Source organism: Littorina saxatilis, linkage group LG7, assembly GCF_037325665.1.
Source record: "Littorina saxatilis isolate snail1 linkage group LG7, US_GU_Lsax_2.0, whole genome shotgun sequence".
Lineage (NCBI taxonomy): Eukaryota > Metazoa > Mollusca > Gastropoda > Littorinimorpha > Littorinidae > Littorina > Littorina saxatilis.
The window spans coordinates 8,779,246-8,804,512 of record NC_090251.1 but is presented as its reverse complement, the minus strand read 5'-3'; the positions used below and the strand labels follow the sequence as shown (position 1 = coordinate 8,804,512).

Here is a 25,267-nt window from a genome sequence, read left to right as displayed (position 1 = left end):
AGCGTGCTATCCTTCTCAGCGCAAGTACTACTCTGCTCTTCTTGTCAATTTCACTGCCTTTGCCGTGAGCGGTGGACTGACGATGCTACGAGTATACGGTCTTGCTGCGTTGCATTGCGTTCAGTTTCATTGTGTGAGTTCGACAGCTTGACTAAATGTTGTTATTTCGCCTTACGCGACTTGTTACATTTAGTCAAGTTATGACTATTTTAACATCGAGGGGGGAATCGAGACGAGGGTCGTGGTGTATGTGTGTGTGTGTGTGTGTGCGTGTGTGTAGAGCGATTCAGACCAAACTACTGGACCGATCTTTATGAAATTTGACATGAAAGTTCCTGGGTATGATATCCCTATACATTTTTTTTATTTTTTTGATAAATGTCTTTGATGACGTCATATCCCGCTTTTCGTGAAAGTTGAGGCGGCACTGTCACGCCCTCATTTTTCAACTAAATTGGTTGAAATTTTGGTCAAGTATTGTTTGACGAAGCCCGGACTTCGGTATTGCATTTCAGCGTGGTGGCTTAAAAATTAATTAATGACTTTGGTCATTAAAAATCTGAAAATTGTAAAAATATTATTTCTTTTATAAAACGATCCAAATTTACGTTCATCTTATTCTCCATCATTTGCTGATTCCAAAAACATATAAATATGTCATATTTGGATTAAAAACAAGCTCTAAAAATTAAATATATAAAAATTATTATCAAAATTAAATTTTCGAAATCAATTTGAAAACACTTTCATCTTATTCCTTGTCGGTTCCTGATTCCAAAAACATATAGATATGATATGTTTGGATTAAGAACACGCTCAGAAAGTTAAAACGAAGAGAGGTACAGAAAAGCGTGCTATCGTTCTCAGCGCAACGTACTACCCCGCTCTTCTTGTCAATTTCACTGCCTTTGCCGTGAGCGGTGGACTGACGATGCTACGAGTATACGGTCTTGCTGCGTTGCATTGCGTTCAGTTTCATTCTGTGAGTTCGACAGCTACTTGACTAAATGTTGTATTTTCGCCTTACGCGACTTGTTCTTCTTTTTTTAGATACATGTCATATCCCGCTTTTTGTGAAAGTTGAGGCAGCACTTTCAATTTCATGCGCTCATATTCTGATCAAATTGATTAATATTTTGGTCTAGCATTCTTTCACTACGCATGGATAATGGGGATGTATTTCAGCTTCGAAGTCATGATTTTATATTATTCGTTATCATTTCATATATATATTATGCATGTCATATTTACGCTCAAAATGCACTGAATTATAAATAAAATATGGGACATTAGGCACCTCATTCCCATGTTCTGCAGAGACGAGCTGGACCCAACTCAGTTGTACGGTTTAGACTAGCAAAGCAAGTTAGGACATGTAGTCTATGTGGTGGTTGGTTTTACGGTTTAGACTAGCAAAGCAAGTTAGGACATGTAGTCTATGTGGTGGTTGGTTTTTAGTTTCACGGTTTAGACTAGCAAAGCAAGTTAGAACATGTAGTCTATGTGGTGCTTGGTTTTTAGTTTCAGGCCGATAGAGAGATGAATTATTTTTATATTGCTTTACGCGACTTGTTTCAGGTTGTTTGCGACAAAGATCTCCTCTTCCTGGATGTGTTCACGGGCTATGACAGCCGAGTCTTCCGCAACTCGGATCTCGTTGGAGTTTGAAGCAAGTAAGCTGCCTCCGGAATTCCATGTGATTGGAGACTCAGCCTACCCTCTCTGCGACTACCTGCTGGTTCCATTCCGCGACAACGGCCATCTGATTCCAATTGAAACTGCCTACAACAAAGCCCAGGCAAGGACCAAAGTTGACGTGGAGCGTGCCATTGGTTTGTTGAAAGAAAAATTCCGCAGACTGAAAGATCTCGACATGACCAACATCCGGGAAGTTCCAACGTTCATTTTCTCAGCATGTGTTCCACACAACTTTATCATTTTAGACAATGGCGTCGACGAGGATGACATCGACTTGTCGGACAGTAACGATGAAGTCGAGGAAGGAGGTCAATGTGGTGGTGATCACTGCATGTCTGCACACAAAGAAGATTGGAAATAGCAAATGTTCTTTCTTGATAACTGTTGTGTTTCAGGGAAGTGTTGAGTACAGTCCACCGTATATCATTCTAAGAGGCTGTATTTCTTGTAAATAACATAACAAGTCCTGGTACAATCCGCTTAATACGGCCACCTCCGTGCAGGACAAAAGTGGCTTTATTAAGCGGGTGGACTTATTAAAAGGATCTCAGGCAAACAGAGCAATTAAAGCAAATAAAGCGAAAAAGCACTCAAATCCAAGAGGATTTAATACAAATAAGCAAATAAAGCAAAGCGCTGAAATCTGAGAGGGAAATACATGTATCTGATACGGTATGGTCATGGAGACGTCATCATCAGTCTTTTCCAAGGAATCTGTCCATGGACAACTGCTGGAGAGACTGAGCACGGAGGAGGTCGTTGACCTCAGCCCGGAAACAGTTGAACATGTCCATGTTAAATCCCTTTCTCTCCAATCCAATGCGGAGTTTGTGCATGCAAGCCCGCATTTCAGCATTTGAAGGGACTGCTTCCTCTTCATCCTCCTCCTCCTCCTCCTCTTCCTCGCCCTCAGCACCGCTGCCTGCATCTCTCGTCTGGGTAGCCTGTGTCTCGATTTCTGCCACAATCCTGTCCAAAGCTGCATCTTCGTCTTCATCTGGTATGGTCACGAGAACGTCATCATCCATGTCAACCCAGGCATCGAACTCTTCAGCGGACATACCCGGGGGAGGGGGGACTGAAAAGTCAGTCTCTCTCTCTGTCTCTGTCTCTGTCTCTCCTGCATGTGACTCGGCGCTCACCATTCCAGCCTTCCGCCAGCAATTCATGATGGTCGTTGCAGACACCTTTGCCCATGCATCCGCCAGCATGTGCATTGCATCAAGCACAGTCACTTTTTTGGCCACGCTTGGTGCGGTGAGTGTCTCGCAGTCTTCCATCGCGTCGATGACGATCTGACGCATCTCATGTCTGAAGTAGGCCTTTGTGGTGCGAATGATACCCATATCGCAGGGCTGCATAATTGAAGTCGTGTTGGCAGGGAGATTGTGAATGTCTATTTGGGACAGTCCTGGAACATCAATGTGCGCACTGCAATTGTCAATCAGAAGAGCGATTCTCCTCCCGTCTCTCCTCAGACTTTCATTCCATTGTTTCAACCAGTCAGCCCATATGATTCCATTCATCCAAGCATTGCGTGAGAAATTGTAGTCAGTCGGAAAGGCCTGCACACCTCTAAAGCAACGATGATCTTTTGATTTTCCGATGATCAAGAGTCGTTTCTTCTCTCCTTCCATACTGCAGCACACCAGCGCGGTGATCCTGTCATTTGCAGTCTTGTAGCCTCTCTGTTTCTGATGCTTATCTCTGTAAACGTAGGTGCTGTCTGGAAGAGCACGAAAATAAATGCCGGTTTCGTCTGCATTAAATATCGAAGAGGCTGGGTAAGTCTCCAACAATTCCTGCATTTTTTCGTCCTTCCACTGCTTGGCAGCGTCAAAGTCTGCACCAGCAGCTTCACCCTGGAGTTTTGTAAAACGCAGACCAATTCTTTTCTTCCACCTTGAAAACCACCCATTGCTTGCATGGAAATCATCATGTCCCAGTTTTTTGGCAATCTCCTCTGCCTTCTGACACAGGATGGGACCGTTCATTGGCACATTCTTCGAACTCATGAGATCAAACCACTGCTGTAGTGCCTTCTGACACAGGATGGGACCGTTCATTGGCACATTCTTCCAACTCATGAGATCAAACCACTGCTGTAGTGCCTTCTGACACAGGATGGGACCGTTCATTGGCACATTCTTCCAACTCATGAGATCAAACCACGGCTGTAGTGCCTTCTGACACAGGATGGGACCGTTCATTGGCATATTCTTCCAACTCATGAGATCAAACCACTGCTGTAGTGCCTTCTGACACAGGATGGGACCGTTCATTGGCACATTCTTCCAACTCATGAGATCAAACCACTGCTGTAGTGCCTTCTGACACAGGATGGGACCGTTCATTGGCACATTCTTCCAACTCATGAGATCAAACCACTGCTGTAGTGCCTTCTGACACAGGATGGGACCGTTCATTGGCACATTCTTCCAACTCATGAGATCAAACCACTGCTGTAGTGCCTTCTGACACAGGATGGGACCGTTCATTGGCACATTCTTCCAACTCATGAGATCAAACCACTGCTGTAGTGCCTTCTCTATTTCCACATCTTTCCCAAGTCGCTGACGTTTTCTTTCAGGTACAGGACCAGATGCAGTCTCACGCAAATTCCCTTCATTTTTCAACAAATTTGTCAGCATCCCACGGGAGACTCCCAGAGTTACAGCACCTTCCCTGACAGAGACAGACGGCAGCGCTCTAAACTTCTCTAGGATTGCCATCTTTTCCACAGTTGTCATGTCTGTCCTCTTGCGTTTGGTGGCCATGGTTGCTTGTGTCCGGATTTCAAACTAAACCCCTTTCTATCCAAGAATTGTTGGCAGTGACAGAAATGCGATCATGAACATTCACTCACATGAACAAAAACTTCTGTTTGAAGTTGTTTACGACCACTGACTTGTACTTAACGTGATTAACGTGATTTCAAACTCACAAGAGGCTGGCCAAAACGTCTCAGGTTGTTTTGAAAACCATTCATGGATTAGCTGTGAGTGATCAGACAGCGATTACAGACTCACTGTTACTGCTTTTCACATCTAACGCGAGCCCAAAAGTGGCTTAATTAAGCGGGTTGGTGGCCTTTTAAAGCGGGTTTTTTTTAAGCATAAAACAGGTGAAAATCCGTGCAGCCAGAAATTGGCCTTAAAAAGCGGGTGGCTTTATTAAACGTGGACTTATTAAGTGGATTCTAGTGTGTATTGAGCTGCATGTTCGAAATGCTTTGTGTAACCTTCCATTTACATTTTAATGTGAAGAAATAACTGGGTAAAGGTTGGGTTCCTGGTGAGATCTTTCTGACTCACAAGAAACATACTGCCAAATGTTCAAATATGGAACCAAGTTATTTATTTGTTCAGTTTAATGACATTTACGTTATAAGCTGATCAGACGCACCAAAGATGCTAATTAAAGAACATGAGTTTACAGAAAGGAGGAGACAACCCAAACGAGAACAGTGAGGTCGAAAAACTGTGACCCTAAAACAAGAGTACAAACAATAATAATCAACAAAGCTAACAACATCATATCTGGAAAAAAAAACCACAACGTAGTAAATAAAACAATACTGATGGATAGTTGATAACGCAAGACAAACTCGTCGCGATATAATCTTCGTCGTTGAAAACGACGTTAAACACCAAATAAAGTAAAAGTAAAGTAAAGTAACGCAAGACAATACAATTATGGTTATCTTACAGTTACACACACGCTTTAGTGATTCACGATGTTAAAAATGAATTGATAGCAATTCCTCTGAATTAAAGTTAAACGCCATTAATCCAAAGGTTCTAGTTTCAAATAGGTTAGAAAGCACTAATTGTTTAATTTAGATCAATGTCAATGATGACCAGCAAATTCACTATCTTCTCAATTCAATATTATTTATAAGCATCACTGCCTGAAGCATACTAACTTTTGACCAGGATTGTGTTACTGATAAAATACACAAGCCTATCCTTGCCACTCAATGATTATACAGTGAGACTTGTCTCCACATATTGTTGTTAATCAATTAGCTATGTGTAGCTCCAACCTAAACAAACAGAAGACACATATGGTATGCTTGGATGTCTGGTCTGATTTGTACGTAGATAACTGATGAGCTTATCTGGGCCACGAATCCCTTCCCGCATGTGACTGTTCAGGTGCTGGGGTGTTGGCTGCTCTAGTTTTCCGGATTGTGCGCTTTTGCTCAGCAATGTGGATTGCTCTCTTTTCCGCTGTCTGGGCACTAATATAGCTTATGCTACGCCATTTAGGTCTGTTGCTCTCGAGATTGGAACTGAATATCAAGGTTTTTTAGAGAAGCTTTTAGTGTGTCCTTATAATTATATCTCTACTTTTGCCCTCCAACATCACATTTTCCAGACAGAGTTCACCATAAAGGAGCTTTTGGATGCAGTGATCCAGCATGCGACATACATGTCCTGCCCATGCTATTTATTTAATTGATTTAAACCGGATCCACTTACAATCACTCAAATCTGTTAATCCATCTATTATTTTAATCTTCAACAAATAATTTGTGTGTGTGTGCCTCAAGAGCAGTTACTGTCCTTACATGAAATTACTGCCCTTACATCAAAATATAACAACAATGTGACACACAAAGTGTTGGATATAAATGTTGTGTTGGCTACATATTGTCTTGATTAAGAAGGGAACAGCTTTGCTTTCAGGGAATAAATGTCTGTAGCAAAATGGCATTTCTCGTGGAGGCTTTTAATATTGTGATGTCTTGTTTGCGAATTTGCCTTATGTTCCATTTGTTCAAGGTCATTTGTTTGTTCAATTTCAGTTGTATGTACAACTCAAATTATGTCTGTGCGTCTCAGTAAGCTTTTGTCATTGTCAGAACAACACATCAAGTCTTCAAGGCTCCCCTAAGAACTCGACAAATAGTAACACAGACTCACTCACTCTGTCACACACACAGAGTTAAAACTAACGCATCATATCAACTCCATGTATAATTTTATAAAGAAAGCAAACAGATAAAATGACTGTGTGCATGTTTGTTGTTGGTGCAATTGTCCCTGAAGGAGATCTTGAATGTGCAATCCTCACTCGCACACAGACACACACACACAAACACGCACGCACACACACACTTTTAAACTGCATCAGCATAATGATCATGGCAATGGGCGTCACAAGGGTCACACTCAGACATGTTCACATGAGGGTCCTCGCACTCCGAAGTCTGTGATATTTTCCAGTGACAAAATGTCCTGCTGGCCACCAGCTCCGCACGCTTGGGCATAAATGGTAATCAAGAAGACCATTGACCATTATCTCTCATACTGGCTATGTGAAAGGTATGAAGGTCAATGACAGAAAAAAACCATGTACTTCCTTACTGCAGCCCTGGGAAGCTTAATAATAATAATAATAATAATAATGGACATTTATTAATCGCCCCTTCTCACAAGAGCTCACGGCGATTAACATATTAATTTCTGCCGTGTGAGATGGAATTTTTTACACAATACATCACGCATTCACATCGGCCAGTAAATCTCAAGCCATTACGGCGAATATTTACTTTTTACGGCCTGTTATTCCAAGTCACACGGGTATTTGGTGGACAATTTTTATCTATGCCTATACAATTTTGCCAGGAAAGACCCTTTTGTCAATCGTGGGATCTTTAACGTGCACACCCCAATGTAGTGTACACGAAGGGACCTCGGTTTTTCGTCTCATCCGAAAGACTAGCACTTGAACCCACCACCTAGGTTAGGAAAGGGGGGAGAAAATAGCGGCCTGACCCAGGGTCGAACACGCAACCTCTCGATTCCGAGCGCAAGTGCGTTACCACTCGGCCACCCAGTCCACCCAGCTTGTTAACCCTGTCCCACTCAATTATCGGGATGTTCCTGTGGCAGCACAGCCTTTTGTTCAGAGTATATAATGCACTATGTCTTTGTATCAGAGAGTTGTAATGTTAATTTGTAAGGACGTCCTTTCCTGGAACAAATGAAGAGTTTGATTTCAACGCTGTAGTGTTCTCTGCCCTGGATTGCGATTGCAGCTTGCCCGTCAGCAGAAAATCTGAGAGTAGCCTACTGTGTTCATTTGGAAATCTACCATCAGCTTATTTGTCTTTTGCACTGTATACACAATCAGCAATAGGTGGCCACTTTTTCCACTCAGTGCTGTCCTCAGTCATACTTTTCATCAAGACTTGTCACAATGCCGAGTGGATCTAAATTCGGAAAGTCTTCATGTGGCGATGGCATATCTGACGTAGCGTCGATCTTCTTTCTGAAACAAAAGGCAAAATGCGATGAGTTGTGATGACTACAACCTACACAAATACAAACAATGTTTTGATACTGAATAGTCGGGTTATACAAGCCACCTTTACCTATGCAGTATGGGAACCCTACAATATGCAAAACATGTCAACTGGTTCTTAAAATAATTTTGACGGGCAACCGTCACAGCCAACACACTATTCACAGTCCATTTTGATGAGTAACTGAGGTACTCTCAGAGTTTTGTTTGAGTGATAACGATCAACTCTCTCTCTCTCTCTCTCTCTCTCTCTCTCTCTCTCTCTCTCTCTCTCTCTCTCTCTCTCTCTCTCTCTCCCTCGCTCTCTCTCTCTCTCTCTCTCTCTCTCTCTCTCTCTCCCCCCACACACACACAACTGAACACACACAAATACGTACAAAACGCACACACTGACGAATGCACACACTCTCTAAAACTGCACGCACACGCTCAGTCTCTCTTTCTCACCCCCCACCCACACACACACCACAACTGAACACAGACAAACACGTACACAACGCACAAACTGACGAATGCACACACACGCACACACTCTCTAAAACTGCACGCACACTCTCCGTCTCTCTCTCTCACCCCCCCCCCCACACACACACACACACACACACATCGTCGCGATATAACCTTCGTGGTTGAAAACGACGTTAAACACCAAATAAAGAAAGAAAAAACACACACACACACCACAACTGAACACATACAAACACGTACACACCGCACACACTGACGAATGCACACACACGCACGGTTCCATGTCTTTTGAGCGCCAACATTTGAGCGCCAACTTTTGAGCGCGAACATTTGAGCGCCGCAACATTACAGCGCCGCACATTACAGCGCCGCACATTACGGCGCCGCACATTACAACGACGCACATTTGAGCGCCGGGTCGAGTATATGTATCACGAAAGACGTGAGTGTGTGCTTAGAGTTATTGTAGTCTGCAGCATAAGATAAGATAAGCGCCTTATAAATAACCTTATTATTATTATTATTATTATTATAATTTAAGTTATTGAGACATCCCAGTGCACTAAGGGATTTATAGAGCAAATCGAGAAAATTCATTATTGAACGAAGCGCATAGCGCTGAGTTCAATAATTATTTTCGAGATTTGCTCTATAAATCCCTTAGTGCACTGGGATTGTTTCAATAACGATATTGTCGGTACCGCCAGAGAAAAAAGAAGATACAACACGCACATTTTGCTACGCGCATTTGAATAGGCATAACTGTGTGGTCAGGTCGTATAGAAGATCTACTTTTGTGTGGGCTGTCTCGTGTGTTGTGCTTTCATCACACGCAAACTCTTGTTTTAATTTCTGTTGGTAAATTCCAGTGTAGCGTTAAGCTAAAGAGTGATGATCTTTCTCTCATTTGAACTCGGAGAAAGGACTGTGCTTTCAGTTATTTGCGGTTCGAAACCTTCATCGAGCTTCGACAGATTGACTGTGCAGAGTTGTGCCCCTTGCCAAGGTCGACGGAAAGCCCATTTTCAAAATAAACGTGGCATGTTTTTCGTGTGGTATCTTCCCTCATCGGGGAGTCTGGTACTAAATATGAACGGTAAGAATGCTCTGAACCCTACACGTATTATATCCCCATCGTTTTATCGTTCACATTTGCCTAACATGTTAATTTGCTGAGCGGGATTTATGTCGTCTGCTAGGCTATTGCACTGAGTCTCATTTCAAAAACAAAAATTGCTCGTCCCGTTGCACTGAGTCTGCACACATAAAGCAGGCTGGTAATAAGTCTTATATGTGGTAAGAACGTTCTAAACCCTACACGTTTTCGATTCCGATTGTTCTTGCCTTAAAATAAACGGAAAGCATTCATTTACTGAACAGATGCAGTCGTATTTCAGTGTAGTCTGCTACGTGCTGATCTAGCTGCGACGTTATCGGAATAACACTTGTGTTTTCTGTTAGCTGCTGGGAATTGTATACTAACTCATCATTTGGTAATGTGGATAATAAGGTACATGCCACCAACATGGCATAATTATGAGAGGAATCTTCGCAAGTCGAAACTGAAAAATTAGACACAGCGGGTTCTATTTTTAGATCAGTGCAACTGTGGGCGGCACAGGCGCATGCAATCTGTCAGAAAAAAAACACTTCTGCTTTAATTGAAAAGCAGGACATTTATGGTCATAATCATTGGTATTGTGGAGAATATATAAGCTACATGTCATTAATTAATTCTGAGGATGAGAGTACAGTCTCGCTTTGGCAAAGGGTGTAAGAATACGCTCTGTGGAAAAGTTAGCGCACTCCAGGAGTGCGCTAACAGATTTAAGCGCATCGCCATTAGCCAATCAACTGGTTCGCATCAGTCATGTGACACCAGTACTTACTGACAATTATTATTATTATTATTATTATTATTATATGGGATGTCACACGTACGGAATAGGCGATGTGAACTGTTGTCGCACAGCTAAGGAGCTGAGTACGCTCGAAATCGCCCCCATGCATGGTAAAAGTCTTGTTGACCCTTGTCAAATTTCAAGGTCACGGCTGGGTCACATGGAGATAAAAAAACGGAAGAAAAATATTTTTTCAGAGATTTTTGAAGCTAGAACCTTGAAACTTCAAACAACGCTTTTGCTTCATCATCATTCGACAAGGAAACTTTCAGGTTGATCTTTGAGAAATTTGAAGGTCATAGGAAGGTCTCGTGTTGGTAAAAAAAATACACACTGAAATTAACCTTTTTCTCAGAATTATTCAAAGCAAGAACCCTAAAGTTCACACACTTTTAGGCTTAATAGCCTCCATACACGGTGGAAGTCTGGTTTGACCTTTGTCTAATCTCAAGGTCACGTATGGGCCAATATTTTTTTTTAATTATCACTTTTTTTCCGTTGTTTTTAAAGGGAGAGCCTACGAATATCATAAACGCCGTAGCTCAATGATTCTCCGACACAAAGAAGTTCAGAAAGATCCTTGTCAAATGTGAAGGTCACAGCAGGGTCTCGTACGGGTAAAAAACAAACAAACAGACACTAATCCTTTTCACAGCTTTGTGGTAAGCTAGAAACTTGAAACTTTACACACATTCAGGGCTTGATAACGTTTTGACACGGTGAAAATCTGGTTGACCCTTGTCAAATCTCAAGGTCACAGCCGTGTCGCTCATGGGTTAAAAAACCAGACTGTTATCCATGTGTGTTACAGACTACACCATAAACACCATCACACATAAACAAACAAACACGCAAAATAACGGATCAAATAACGACTATTCAGAAAACAGCACACAATGACACCTACGGCGCTCAAATGTCCGGCGCTGTAAAGTGCGGCGCTGAAATGTCGCGGCGCTCAAATGTGCGGCGCTCAAAAGTGCGGCGCTAAAATGTGCGGCGCTAAAATGTTGGCGCTCAAATGTTGGCGCTCAAAAGTCGTGTCACCCACACGCACACACTCTCTAAAACTGCATGCACACTCTACGTCTCTCTCTTCAAAACACACACACTCACACACTCACAAACACTGATGTACACACACACACATACACATGACACGCGCGAGAGATAAGTCCAAAAGGGGAAGACGTCACGATGCATTGACGTCAAAACACCTTGAGGCCTACTTGCCCTACGAAATTCAGTTATACCCGCATACAGCGGCATTTGGTGGCGTTTGATCAAACATTGAATATGTAGAGAACACCCACCGCAGTCAACTCAGTATGTCCCCAAAGTTTGGTAAGTTTCTGTCCCCAACTGTAGCCACAGTTTGACAGATAAAAAATGCTTCTTTATTATGTGTTATTGGGAAGAAAATTTCTCAACGACTCAAGTCATCTCAGTATATGTTCGGAAAAAAATCGCTGGGACTACAAAGAAACACTGTTGTGCGCTTAAATAACTTGGACAAAAAGTTAATGACATTACTTACCACTTTTCAGCTTCTCCCAATTCGCATTGTTGACATCGCAATTGAAAAAACTGTTGTCCTCAAACATGAAACCGAGTCGATAGTCGCCATGTTTTCTCGCTACGCTAGCACACGCTAGCAACGTTGGAGGCTCCTAGCGTAATCTCGCCAATACCTAGCGTCACTCGCGGCGAGAGTGCCTAAGAAACGGCACTTCTCGCCCCACTCGCCATTTCTCGCCTTGGCTAGCCTGTAAGAAACACGCAACTGCTTTCACATAGGTCTTTGTACCGTCCGTGTCCCGAAGCCTGTGAGTTCTCGCAGAAAGCGTATAGTAAAGAATAGGCTTAGTCAGACTGTGTGTGTGTGTGTGTGTGTGTGTGTGTGTGTGTGTGTGTGTGTGTGTGTGTGTGTGTGTGTGTGTGTGTGTGCGCGCGATATTCCTAATGGACAGTGCCGGTTTGGGCATGCAGGATGTCTTGAAACGCATACAGGCTTTTCTTCCGGTCAGCAGCTTCCGGTGATGCTGGCACGCTTGATGTTACATCTCACTCACTGAACACAGACAATAGCTACGTTTAACACTGTTGGTCGGCCATTGGCTGCTGGATCTACAAAGCTTTGTTAGGACTACGTACTGATTGCAGATTGCCTAAACGTTCGTGGGCGATCATTAACTCTGATTCAAAACAGCTAATATTGATTTGGTTAAATGTTCCGGGGCGATGATTAAATCAGATGCAAAACAGCTGGTACTAATTGAATAAACGTTCTTGGCCGATCATTACAGTGTTATAGATGATCCAACGTGTAGCAAAGACCTGTACGCGAGTTACGCCCCTTGCATTTCCCTTGCCTGTTACTCCTTATAACAATGAGTTACGTCCATTATTTGTTCTACAAATACAAAAACAATACCATATTATTTTAAATGAATATGTCGTTAACACATTATTTGCAAAAGTTTAGACGGCACTGTTATGGCTACACTTTTGTTGATCAGTTTGATTGACATTTTTTCGCAGAGTGTAGACTTTGGGATTGCATTTCAGTTTGGTACCTAAGAAATTCGTTATGAAACTGTGCCGATTAATTTTGTTCCCTTTAAAAAAAAAGGAATTTGAATCATAACATTCCTCTCGTTGTATTCCTTGGTGCCTCATGAAGTGAGAATCCAATGTTTCATGTTTGACAGTCAGAGCATAACAGTTGAGTTGGTGCGGGATTAAGTGTGGAGTAATCAATGTGATTACACCTTAATGTCCGTGTGTGGTTTTGATACTGTATATTATGAAGTTATATGTACTCACAGTTGGTAAAGTAAACGTATAATACAGTCGACGTTTTGTCTCGAATGTCAGTGTTAGAACTAGGACAAAGCTGCTTCGGTGACAACAAGATCATGTGTGTGGACGGAACTGTTTGTGACAAGGACAGTATTTGCAGTAAGTACACTTCTTTTGTCAAAGATATTCTGAAGGTATTTTGAAGTACAAGAGTTGGAATACTATTCAGAAGAGTTGAGAGGAGATAGATAGAGAGAAAGAGAGAGAGAGAGAGAGAGAGAGAGAGAGAGAGAGAGAGAGAGAGAGAGAGAGGGGGGGGAGGGAGAGAGATACATAGGTTGGGTGGGTGTAATGGGGCTAATCATTAAATGTTGCATCTTTTCAATAACTTTCGAGTCTGCAATCAGAGTTTCCTTGGTTAACCATTTAAATTATTGGGTAATTATGTTTAACGTTTGTTCCCATTATCAGGCCAATGAATTTCTATGACAAATGAGGTCGCCATTGTGCGGCCTTATTCTTTTTATAATCCCGGATATGCCATCACCAATGACTTTTATCAATACAATGAAAATAAGCGTCTCATAATGCTATCCAGTAGATTTAAAAGGAAAAGGAAAAGTTCCGCACGTACCCAAGCACGCAGAAATACACACATAAACACAATGCAGGAATTCCAGGCGGTAGGCAATGTAGTTCTGTTGCAGTTTTAACGACAATGTGTCAGTGCAGAAATCCAGTGGAGGGCAATGCAGTTCCATCTGTGGCTTTTTAACGACAATGTGTCAGTGCAGAAATCCAGTGGAGGGCAATGCAGTTCTATCTGTGGGTTTTTAACGACAATGTGTCAGTGCAGAAATCCAGTGGAGGGCAATACAGTTTCATCAGTGTGTCTTTGGCGACAATGTGTCAGTGCAGAAATCCAGTGGATGGCAATGCAGTTCCAGCAGTGTGTCTTTGCCGACAATGTGTCAGTGCAGAAATCCAGTGGATGGCAATGCAGTTCCAGCAGTGTGTCTTTGCCGACAATGTGTCAGTGCAGAAATCCAGTGGAGGGCAATGCAGGTCCGTCAGTGTGTTTTAACGACAATGTGTCAGTGCAGAAATCCAGTGGAGGGCAATGCAGTTCCATCAGTGTGTCTTTGGCGACAATGTGTCAGTGCAGAAATCCAGTGGATGGCAATGCAGTTCCATCAGTGTGTTGTTGACTATGTATTAATGCAGGAACCCCACCCGGTGCGCAATGCAGTACCATCAACGGAGAGTACTGTGTGTGGGGCACACAATGCAATGGAGGATCATGCAGTAAGTTGCTTTTGTATATGATGTCTCTGTTGCCCATTCTGTGTAAAGAGGATTATCTCGAGGTTGTGCTAATACATAGTGAGATTAACAGCTATTGTATTTTCAGCGTGGCGATAAGGTCTGATATTTTGACCAGAACAAATATAATACACCGGGTCAAAGACTAGGGCGTTTGCAGTTTCAAGGCGACTAAATATCTCTGTTGTGTGTGCCTCTCAATCTAAAATACAACAAATGACTGATAGTGACACAAACTGAGTGGCGGCGTCTTCAAAAACACTGTAGCGGTGTCAGAAACTTCTTCTGCTTGGGCAATGGTAAGATGCAGCTCATTTGATGTGATAGTCGGCCTGTCGCTGAAGTACGTTAGTATGCACTTAATACTTATTCTACACTAGCACAGCAACGAAATTAATGGTATTAAATGTTCAAAGTCTCAGTCAACCAGCATACTGATAAGGGCAAAATTGCATTGTTTTCGTTACCCTACTTCCCCTTCATCAAATGAAAAGAGCTGCATCTTACACTCACTAATTGACTCAGTCACCCACATCGCCTGACATACACTGCCCAAAATAAGTCAAGGACCAAAAATCCAAGCACACATTACGCAAAAACCGATCAACCAAAAACATGGAACTTGTAATATGTTGTGGTCAAATCATTCAACAACAATCATTCCAAAGTGCATTGAATTCCATTCATAAACAATTGAGTTATTGTCTCTTAAAGGCGAAGATCGGGAGGAATTTTTCTGCGAGTAGGAAGATTTGATTAATGGCCTCCAGATGCGCAAATGACACTCACACCCAGCAAGTGTCTGGAACTGTTTAGATAAACAGTAGTATGGTGGTACTGAGTACTGGACCGAGAAAAAAGGGGAAGTCACTTTCGTGTCTTCGTGTGCCAGAACTCAGTGTGTGTGTGTGTGTGTGTGTTTGTGTGTGTTTGTGTGTGTGTGTGTGTGGGTGTGTGTGTGTGTGTGTGTGTGTGTGTGTGTGTGTGTGTGTGTGTGTGTGTGTTAGTCTTTATGTGTGCGTATTTGTGTCCATGTTTGTTTGTATTTGTTGTGTAACAATTGTATGCATTCTTTTACACTGTTCTAAAAACTCATATTCCGAGCAGTTATACCTTTTGTCAATGTGTCATGTTTTTACATTTAGTCAAGTTTTGACTAAATGTTTTAACGTAGAGGGGGGAATCGAGACGAGGGTCGTGGTGTATGTGCGTGTGTGTGTGTGTGTGTCTGTGTGTGTGTGTAGAGCGATTCAGACTAAACTACTGGACCGATCTTTATGAAATTTGACATGAGAGTTCCTGGGTACGATATCCCCGGAGGCACGTTTCATGATATTGAGGATTACAGTTTCCCCCTCACACACAATATTCCAAAATAATAAATAGTCAAACAGGGGCCAAAAAACAGTTTGCACCAAGAGTTCAACTTTTTATCTATCCAAAACAGTAAAAAAAAAAATATATGAACATTCGTATTTCCAAGATGATTGGCGTTCCAAGACGCTGTATCCTAAAACCCCAAAAACATGCTTTTACAACCTCAGTGCATAATAACTGCCCAAAGGTGCTGTTTAAAGCAACCATTGATAATAATTTTTAACATACTCCTTGAACACATTAAGAAAAATGGTTAACTTGCAAATAAAGGGACAGCATTGACCAGAACAATGGTAAGACAAAGGACGCTACTTATATTTTGTACATTTTTTATCTTTATCGTTTCCTGTAGACCTCAGAAGTTCTAGCCAGCTTAAGAAATCATTCTAAAATCGAAAAACAAACATCTATACATTTTGTACGCAAAGTAGATTGATATTTGACACAGTCACACAGACATACGTGGGCTATGGGGCAACCCTACCCCCTAAATTTGAAAACGGGGTCAATTTCTTAACTGCATGCATTCAGCAAAACAATCCCTAAAAAAAAAAAATTTCACAAATGAACTTATGACTTTAGAAAAGCATTCAAAAATGCATGTATACAACGCTTTTTCTTTGGTCCCAATTCAAGGGGGTGTGCTATTCTCAGGTAACACTGTGAACGCTCAAATGAGACTTGGTCACATGTCAAAAAAAGTAACCCCCCTGTTGTTCATGGTTGGTTGGTGGGATTGTTTTTATCTGAGCCATTGGCAAGCATGAAATGTCATCAACATTAGGAAAGACATAGTATCTCCCATTGTCTTTTGCGCGCAAACACTTCACACAGATATTCTCTCGATCTGGCCCATCGGGGAAATGGGTTGACTTGGGGATGATCACCGCCCTGTATCTCTCCACCTTTCCATCCATGCTGACAAAGTCAGCGGTCATAAAGTCCCCAACTTGAATGTCTCACTGTGGGACAAAGAACCTGGTTTTCACGACTGGCACCACATGGTTGGCTGACCACGCGGCATCCAGTGGCGTGTTGTGGGTAGACGTCCATTGGACATAAATTGGGAAGGACGTCGCTGGATCATCTGGTTTGCATACTTTGTTCATGTACAACATTTAGTCAAGCTGTTGAACTAACAGAATGAAACTGAACTCACTGCATTTTTACAGCAAGAGCGTATACTCGTAGCATCGTCAGTTCACCGCTCGATGCAAAGGCAGTGAAATTGACAAGAAGAGCGGGGTAGTAGTTGAGCTGAGAAGGATAGCACGCTTTTCTTTATCTCTATTCTTTTTAACTTTCTGAGCGTGTTTTTAATCCAAACATATCACATCTATATGTTTTTGGAATCAGGAACCCACAAGGAATAAGATGAAATTGTTTTTAAATCGATTTCGGAATATTTTTTTTAATAATAATGTTTATATTTTTAATTTTCAGAGCTTGTTTTTAATCCGAATGTAACATATTTATATGTTTTTGGAATCAGAAAATGATGAAAAATAAGATGAACGTAAATTTGTATCGTTTTAAAAAAATTTTTATTTTTTTTTTACAATTTTCAGGTTTTCAATGACCAAAGTTATTAATTAATTTTTAAGCCACCAAATTGAAATGCAATACCGAAGTCCGGCCTTCTTCAGAAATTGCTTGGCCAAAATTTCAATCAATTTGATTGAAAAATGAGGGTGTGACAGTGCCGCCTCAACTTTTACAAAAAGCCGGATATGACGTCATCAAAGGTATTTATCGAAAAAAATAAAAAAAATATCCGGGGATATCATTCCTAGGAACTCTCATGTCAAATTTCATAAAGATCAGTCCAGTAGTTTGGTCTGAATCGCTCTACACACACACACACACGCACAGACAGACAGACACACACACACACACATACACCACGACCCTCGTCTTGATTCCCCCTCTACGTTAAAACATTTAGTCAAAACTTGACTAAATGTAAAAATAAAAATAAAAATAAAAAAAATGGGATAGCGGCGAAACGGGATTGCGCCAAAATGGGATGCGGTAGTAAGATGACGCTTGGCTTGTGAAATGTCGCCAAAATGGGACGGCGGCAAAACGGGATTGCACGTAAATGGGATATTGCGCGAATTATAAACGAAGGAGTAGGCCCTAAGTTTCTCGTACGAGATGTTTATCTGGGAGTAAATATTTGGGGAGTAAAAATTTAGTTCCTTGTGGAGTTTTTTTTCGTACAAGATTTTTACTGGAAGTTTACTCAGGAGTCAATTTTTTGTGGAGTAAAAATTTTGTGTTACACCGGTTCATGACCGTTGTGGTAACGAGCGCACATTGCTGTCTCCATATTGTGTTCCTACGAATCGAAAGTACGATCGCCAAGCCCTTCTGTCATTGAAGGCAACGTTCGATATTTCCGTCTGTCAGCGTCGCCAATGTTCGACAGATTGTACTACTGTTACTCACAAACTTTCAATTTACACAATAAAATGCCAATAACATGCAAACACAACAATGGGAGACGAAGGGAAAACCTACTAGCGATTGAAATTATGCAAACGAACTCACAAATCCCTCACTTTCCGAATGCAAACGCTGCAAATTCGTATGCGTGCGTCGCTGTGTCGAACGTTGGGTTGACGAACGTTGCTGACAGACGCAACAAAACTTGATCAAAAGGCACTAAAAACGATTAAATGTTTTACTCACTGGGTATCGCATTCCTCTTTTTCTTCCTGCAGACGATCTGAAGCGGTTGAAACGTCGTTTCCGATGAAAGGCTCGGTTATTTCCGAAACAAAGTTTGCCGAACGTGTGATTCAGTCTACAGACACCGGTCGGATCACAACACAAATGTTCATTCTTTGCGATTTTGTGATACTGTTGATGATACACCTGCTTTCCAGTGAAGAACATCAATAAATTGATGTTCACAAGCAAGAATAACAGACAAAAGCACGCGATGTGTAAAATTAGGCTTTGCTTTGCAAACAAAGCACGTGTTTTTTTTACTGACAGACACTTTCGGTGGCGATTGAAAATTTTTCCAGAAACGGTTTTATGCTCCCATTTGATATTTTTTTCCCTATTTTATCTAGTCAGAGACTAACCTTGTGTATTAATTGAATTAATAACCCCATTATCATAAGTTTTGTGTGTTATTTTCGTGTCTGTTGAATCACACTTTGAGATGGGGTCATGTGACAGAAGGAAATGGTGTCTGTCAGGATTCACACGTTCGCTTCGAAAAACTCGCTCAAATAATTGCTCAAACACAAACATTTTAGCTTTTATTTATTTTTTTGTATTGCAAATACCATACTTACTCATGCCAAGCAGAAAAAATGATGAAAATCAACACAGTAAGCAAGTAATTTGAAGGCAAAGTTTACACACATCAAAGAGTCTGATTACCGTGAAACCTGCCTTATATGTTTTTAGAATCAGCAAATGATGGAGAATAAGATAAACGTAAATTTGGATCGTTTTAGAAAACAATACTTTTTTTTACAATTTTCAGATTTTTAATGACCAAAGTCATTAATTAGTTTTTAAGCCACCAAGCTGAAATGCAATACCGAAGTCCGGGCTTCGTCGAAGACTACTTGATCAAAATTTCAACCAATTTGGTTGAAAAATGAGAGCGTGACAGTGCCGCCTCAACTTTCACGAAAAGCCGGATATGACGTCATCAAAGACATTTATCAAAAAAAGGAAAACAACGTTCGGGGATATCATACCCAGAAACTCTCATGTCAAATTTCATAAAGATCGGTCCAGTAGTTTGGTCTGAATCGCTCTACACGCACGCACACACACACATACACCACGACCCTCGTTTCGATTCCCCCTCGATGTTAAAACATTTAGTCAAAACTTGACTAAATGTAAAAAGACTGGGGTTCATGGGCCAACAATGTCCTGGTGAGATACAGACGCAAACCCACGTCTGAAAATGATGTTGGACATTACTGTAATGAAGAGTATCAGGAGGCCTCTCCTAGCAGAAAATACATGTATCATTATTACTGGAAAGTGTGCCAATTCACATTGACCGGGCGGGGATGTAGCTCAGTCGGTAGCGCGCTGGATTTGTATCCAGTTGGCTGCTGTCAGCGTGAGTTCGTCCCCACGTTCGGCGAGAGATTTATTTCTCAGAGTCAACTTTGTGTGCAGACTCTCCTCGGTGTCCGAACACCCCCGTGTGTACACGCAAGCACAAGACCAAGTGCGCACGAAAAATATCCTGTAATCCATGTCAGAGTTCGGTGGGTTATAGAAACACGAAAATACCCAGCATGCTTCCTCCGAAAGCGGCGTATGGCTGCCTAAATGGCGGGGTAAAAACGGTCATACACGTAAAAGCCGTGGGAGTTTCAGCCCATGAACGTACAAACAAACATTGACTTGTGTACTTCTTCTTCTTCTGCGTTCGACTTGTGTACTAAGTCTGTATAAAGTGATCTTTTCATCCCGGGTGAACAGTTAACGTGTACTTGTTGGAATACATACACACATCTCTCTCTCTATCTCACACACACACACACACACACACACACACACACACACACACACACACACACACACACACACACACACACACACACACACACACACACACACACACACACACACACAGTGACAATGATTTTGATCCCAACTTGTTCGGGACACTGAATGACCTCCCGGTCAAAATCAGCTAGCCCAGTCAGTTTTGACCCCCCCCCCCCCTCCCGCCCCCCTTAAAACTTCAAGAATGAGTACTTGTAAGACATTTTTAAACGAACTAAATGTAAATGTGGACAATATTTGGTGGTAAATGATAAATTAAAAAAATCGAAAAAACCCTTTAACTTAAAAACAACAAAACAGGTTTCGACGCTTCCCTTCAAACTTCAACAAGAGGCAAAGCCTTCAAGGCTCACGTAAGAAATCGACAAACAGTAACACAAACTCAATCACTCCGTCACACACACACACACACACACACACACACACACACACACACACACACACACACACACACACACACACACACACACACACACACACACACACACACACACACACAGTAAGCATAGGTGACACTGTGCAAGAAAGCGATACACTAGATCTAGATCTGTCTGTCTGCATGTAGCCTACTTACACAAGTTACAGGGACACGACTGCCAACTAGTCTCGGCCCGCTCAAAATAACAATGACCGAAACGCGTGACGTCTAACCCTCTTACGCCATAATGTGAAGTCTTCAAATGACGAAATGTTAAAGTTTCTACCACAGACATACACACGCACACACGCACGCACAGACGCACAGACAGACAAAGTTACGATCGCATAGGCTACACTTCGTGAGCCAAAAATAAGTACATTAGGACTTCACATGACAACATGTATGCATATATATGCATCTATGTCAAAATCAGCTTGGGGGGATGACCGGTTTGGGGGGATGTGTCATTCTGGGCTAGCCCAAAATGAGCTCCCGGTTCTGCTTTACAGTTTACATCTGCCCTGTGTTATCGATAACAATTACTTAGGTGCTTCAGTTATATTTCTGTATTTCCACGTGTTGTCGATGTGACCTGCCTGCTTACAGGACTTATTATGGGAGCAACGTGTCAGACGAACGGAATACAATGCTTGCCAGGGCTGGTCTGTGATAGCCTGGGACAGTGCAGTAAGTGACCTATACAGCTAGACTATATTAACTACTAATTATTAAGAATCATTTTTGTGTGGTAACTGTAAAGTTAATTACACAGAGACGTTTCAACGATTCAACGAAAAAGGACTATTTTGTCTTAGTTCACAATCAAATATGATAACTGTATCTCGTTTACCCTATTGTCAGTTTACTATTGACTGCATGAGATATGGGGCTCCCAAAAAGTATGTGAAATTCAGTCTCTGCCTGAATTCAAGGTCGTGCTGTAATGTTGTATTAACTAAAGAAAGATGACTTCTCATCGAAAAGACCTTTATTGGCAGAGTATGTGATCTTACAGGGGGCGTAAAGAGTGTCTTTGATTCTACAGAAGGTGTAAAGAGTGTCTTTAATCCTACAGGGGTTGTAAGGAGTGTCGGTGGTCCTACAGGGGTTTTAAAGATTGTATTTAATCCTACAGGGGTTGTAAAGAGTGGCTTCAATCCTACATGGGGTTGTAAGGAGTGTCGGTGGTCCTACAGGGGTTTTAAAGATTGTCTGTAATCCTACAGGGGTTGTAAAGAGTGTCTTTAGTCCTATCGGGTTTGTAAAGAGTGTCTTTAATCCTACAGGGGTTGTAAAGTGTGTCTTTACTCCTACACGGGGTGTGAAGAGCGTCTTTAATCCTACAGGGGTTGTAAAGAGTGTCTTTACTCCTACACGGGGTGTAAAGAGTGTCTTTAATTTTACAGGAGTTGTAAAGAGTGTCTTTAATCCTACACGGGGTGTAAAGAGTGTCTTTAATTCTACAGGGGGTGTAAAGAGTGTCTTTGATCCTACACGGGGTGTGAAGAGCGTCTTTAATCCTACAGGGGTTGTAAAGAGTGTCTTTACTCCTACACGGGGTGTAAAGAGTGTCTTTAATTCTACAGGGGTTGTAAAGAGTGTCTTTAATCCTACACGGGGTGTAAAGAGTGTATTTAATTCTACACGGGGTGTAAAGAGTGACTTTAATCCTACAGGGGTTGTAAGGAGTGTCGGTGGTCCTACAGGCTTTGTAAAGATCGAGTGGCTTTGATCCTATACATGGGGTGTAAATAGTGGCTTTAATCCTACACGGGGTGTAAAGAGAGTCTTTAATCCTACACGGGGTGTAAAGAGTGTCTTTAATCCTACACGGGGTGTAAAGAGTGTCTTTGATCTTACACGGGGTGTAAAGAGTGTCTTTGATCCTACAGGGGTTGTAAAGAGTGTCTTTAATCCTACACGGGTTGTAAAGAGCGTCTTTAATCCTACACAGGGTGTAAAGAGTGTCTTTGATCCTACACGGGGTGTAAAGAGTGTCTTTACTTCTACAGGGGGTGTAAAGAGTGTCTTTAATCCTACAGCGGTTGTAAAGAGTGTCTTTAATCCTACAGGGGTTGTAAAGAGCGTCTTTAATCTTACACGGGTTGTAAAGAGTGTCTTTAATCCTACACGGGTTGTAAAGAGCGTCTTTAATCCTACACGGGGTGTTAAGAGTGTCTTTAATCCTACATGGGTTGTAAGGAGTGTCTTTAATCCTACACGGGGTGTAAAGAGTGTATTTGATCCTACAGGGGTTGTAAAGAGCGGCTTTATTCCTACACGGGGTGTAAAGAGTGTCTTTGATCCTACAGGGGTTGTAAAGAGCGGCTTTAATCCTACACGGGTTGTAAAGAGCGTCTTTAATCCTACACGGGGTGTAAAGAGTGTCTTTAATCCTACTCGGGTTGTAAAGAGCGTCTTTAATTATACACGGGGTGTAAAGAGTGTCTTTGATCCTACAGGGGGTGTAAAGAGTGTTTTTAATCCTACATGGGTTGTAAAGAGTGTATTTAATCCTACAGGGGTTGTAAATAGTGTCTTTAATTCTACACGGGTTGTAAAGAGTGTCTTCAAACCTACACGGGGTGTAAAGAGTGTCTTTAATCCTACAGGGGTTGTAAGGAGTGTCTTTAATCCTACACGGGGTGTAAAGAGTGTTGTTAATCCTACAGGGGTTGTAAAGAGCGGCTTTAATCCTACACGGGGTGTAAATAGTATCTTTGATCCTACAGGGGTTGTAAAGAGCGGCTTTAATCCTACACGGGGTGTAAAGAGCGGCGTTAATCCTACACGGGGTGTAAAAAGTGTCTTTGATCCTACAGGGGTTGTAAAGAGTGTCTTTAATCCTACATGGGTTGGAAAGAGCGGCTTTAATCCTACACGGGGTGTAAAGAGTGTCTTTGATCCTACACGGGTTTAACGAGTGTCTTTACTCCTACAGGGGTTGTAAGGAGTGTCTTTAATCCTACAGGGGTTGTAAAGAGTGTCTTTAATTCTACAGGGGTTGCAAAGAGTGTCATTAATCCTACATGGGGTTTAAAGAGTGTATTTGTTCCTACAGGGGTTGTAAAGAGCGTCTTTAATCCTACAGGGGTTGTAACACGGGGGATAACAGGCTATACAGTGGTAAAGAGCGGCTTTAATCCTACACGGGGTGTAAAGAGCGGCTTTAATCCTACACGGGGTGTAAAAAGTGTCTTTCAGAAGGTCGAAGGATCCACTCGATCCTTTGTTGATAAATGGGGACGTGGTAGAGCAGGTTGAGACTTTCAGATTTTTAGGCACCATCATTTCAAGCAGCCTCTCGTGGAACCAAAACACCGAGTCAATTGTCAAAAAATGCCAGCAGCACACTTTCTGAGACAATTGAAAAAAATTTAGACTCAACGGCAGCATCCTTGAGCAGTTTTACAGAGCTACAGTGGAAAGCATCTTGTGCTTCTCGATCTCTGTGTGGTATAGTGGCGCTAGTGCAAAAGAGAAAGCACAACTGGAAAGGATCGTGAGACAGGCATCACGGATAGTTGGGTGCGACTTACCATCCATCGCCTCTTTGTACAACACGCGGCTCATCCGGAGAGCCAATAGTATCATCTGCGACACCACTCACCCAGCCAACCCTCTGTTTGAGCTTCTCCCCTCGGGCAAGCGGTTTAGAGCCCTGAAGACTAGAACTAGTGGTTTCAGGAACAGTTTTTTTTCCCAGAGGCCATCTTGTCTGCACTCTGAATCTGTTGTTGGTGCTTGTGTGGACGCTCATGCAGAGCAGTACACTAGTCCTGTGCTTCTTTTGGGTGGGTGGGTGGGAGAAAGGGGGAGACTCTAGTCGGATGTGCAAAGAGTATTTAACCATGTTTCTTATGGTGTGACAATTTGGGTGTGAATGTGAGTGTGGACGTGGCTATATGATTTACTGCAACATTCAAAACAAAATCATGTGCTTTTGCATTTTGGAAATAAATTCTATTGATTGATTAATTGATTGATTGATTGAAGGTGGTGTACGGTGAGTGACACTCGATTCGGCCTGCATATTTCCGTTTTACCACAAAGTTGTTGATTTCTGTCTGGATTAAAGGTGACCTACTGCATCTGCGATGACTAACTTTGTTTCGAAATGCATAATATGTCGAAGAAGGATTTGCGTTTTCCCGTATTTAAATGTTAAAACGAGAAATCGTGGTGACGAAGCACCGGAAATAGCTGCTCGGTGGGTTTCAAATGTAGAAATACGCTTGATTTTACAAAACCAGCTCGTATTCAGCTTCGGTACGGGAGCCTTAGTGACAAAGGAATCATACTTGATGCAAAGGAGTGCTATTGTCGCGTTGGAATCATTCGTTAGAGCGTGTAGGCGAGAGGCGGTCAAATATGCGAGATGATCGTATACCGGGTTGAAGACCGTCGC

General features: G+C 42.0%; 1 protein-coding gene across 4 annotated transcripts in view; it reads left to right on the top strand.

Moving 5' to 3' along the window:
* The window catches only part of LOC138970624 (uncharacterized), a 425,184-nt gene that overhangs the window by 220,400 nt on the left and 179,517 nt on the right, over positions 1–25,267 (top strand). For all 4 annotated transcript variants that reach the window (XM_070343089.1, XM_070343090.1, XM_070343088.1 and 1 more), the window contains 3 exons: positions 13,257–13,340; positions 14,406–14,486; positions 21,466–21,546. In XM_070343089.1, the coding sequence (XP_070199190.1) occupies positions 13,257–13,340; positions 14,406–14,486; positions 21,466–21,546 (246 nt within the window). The remainder of the gene's footprint in view (positions 1–13,256; positions 13,341–14,405; positions 14,487–21,465; positions 21,547–25,267) is intronic.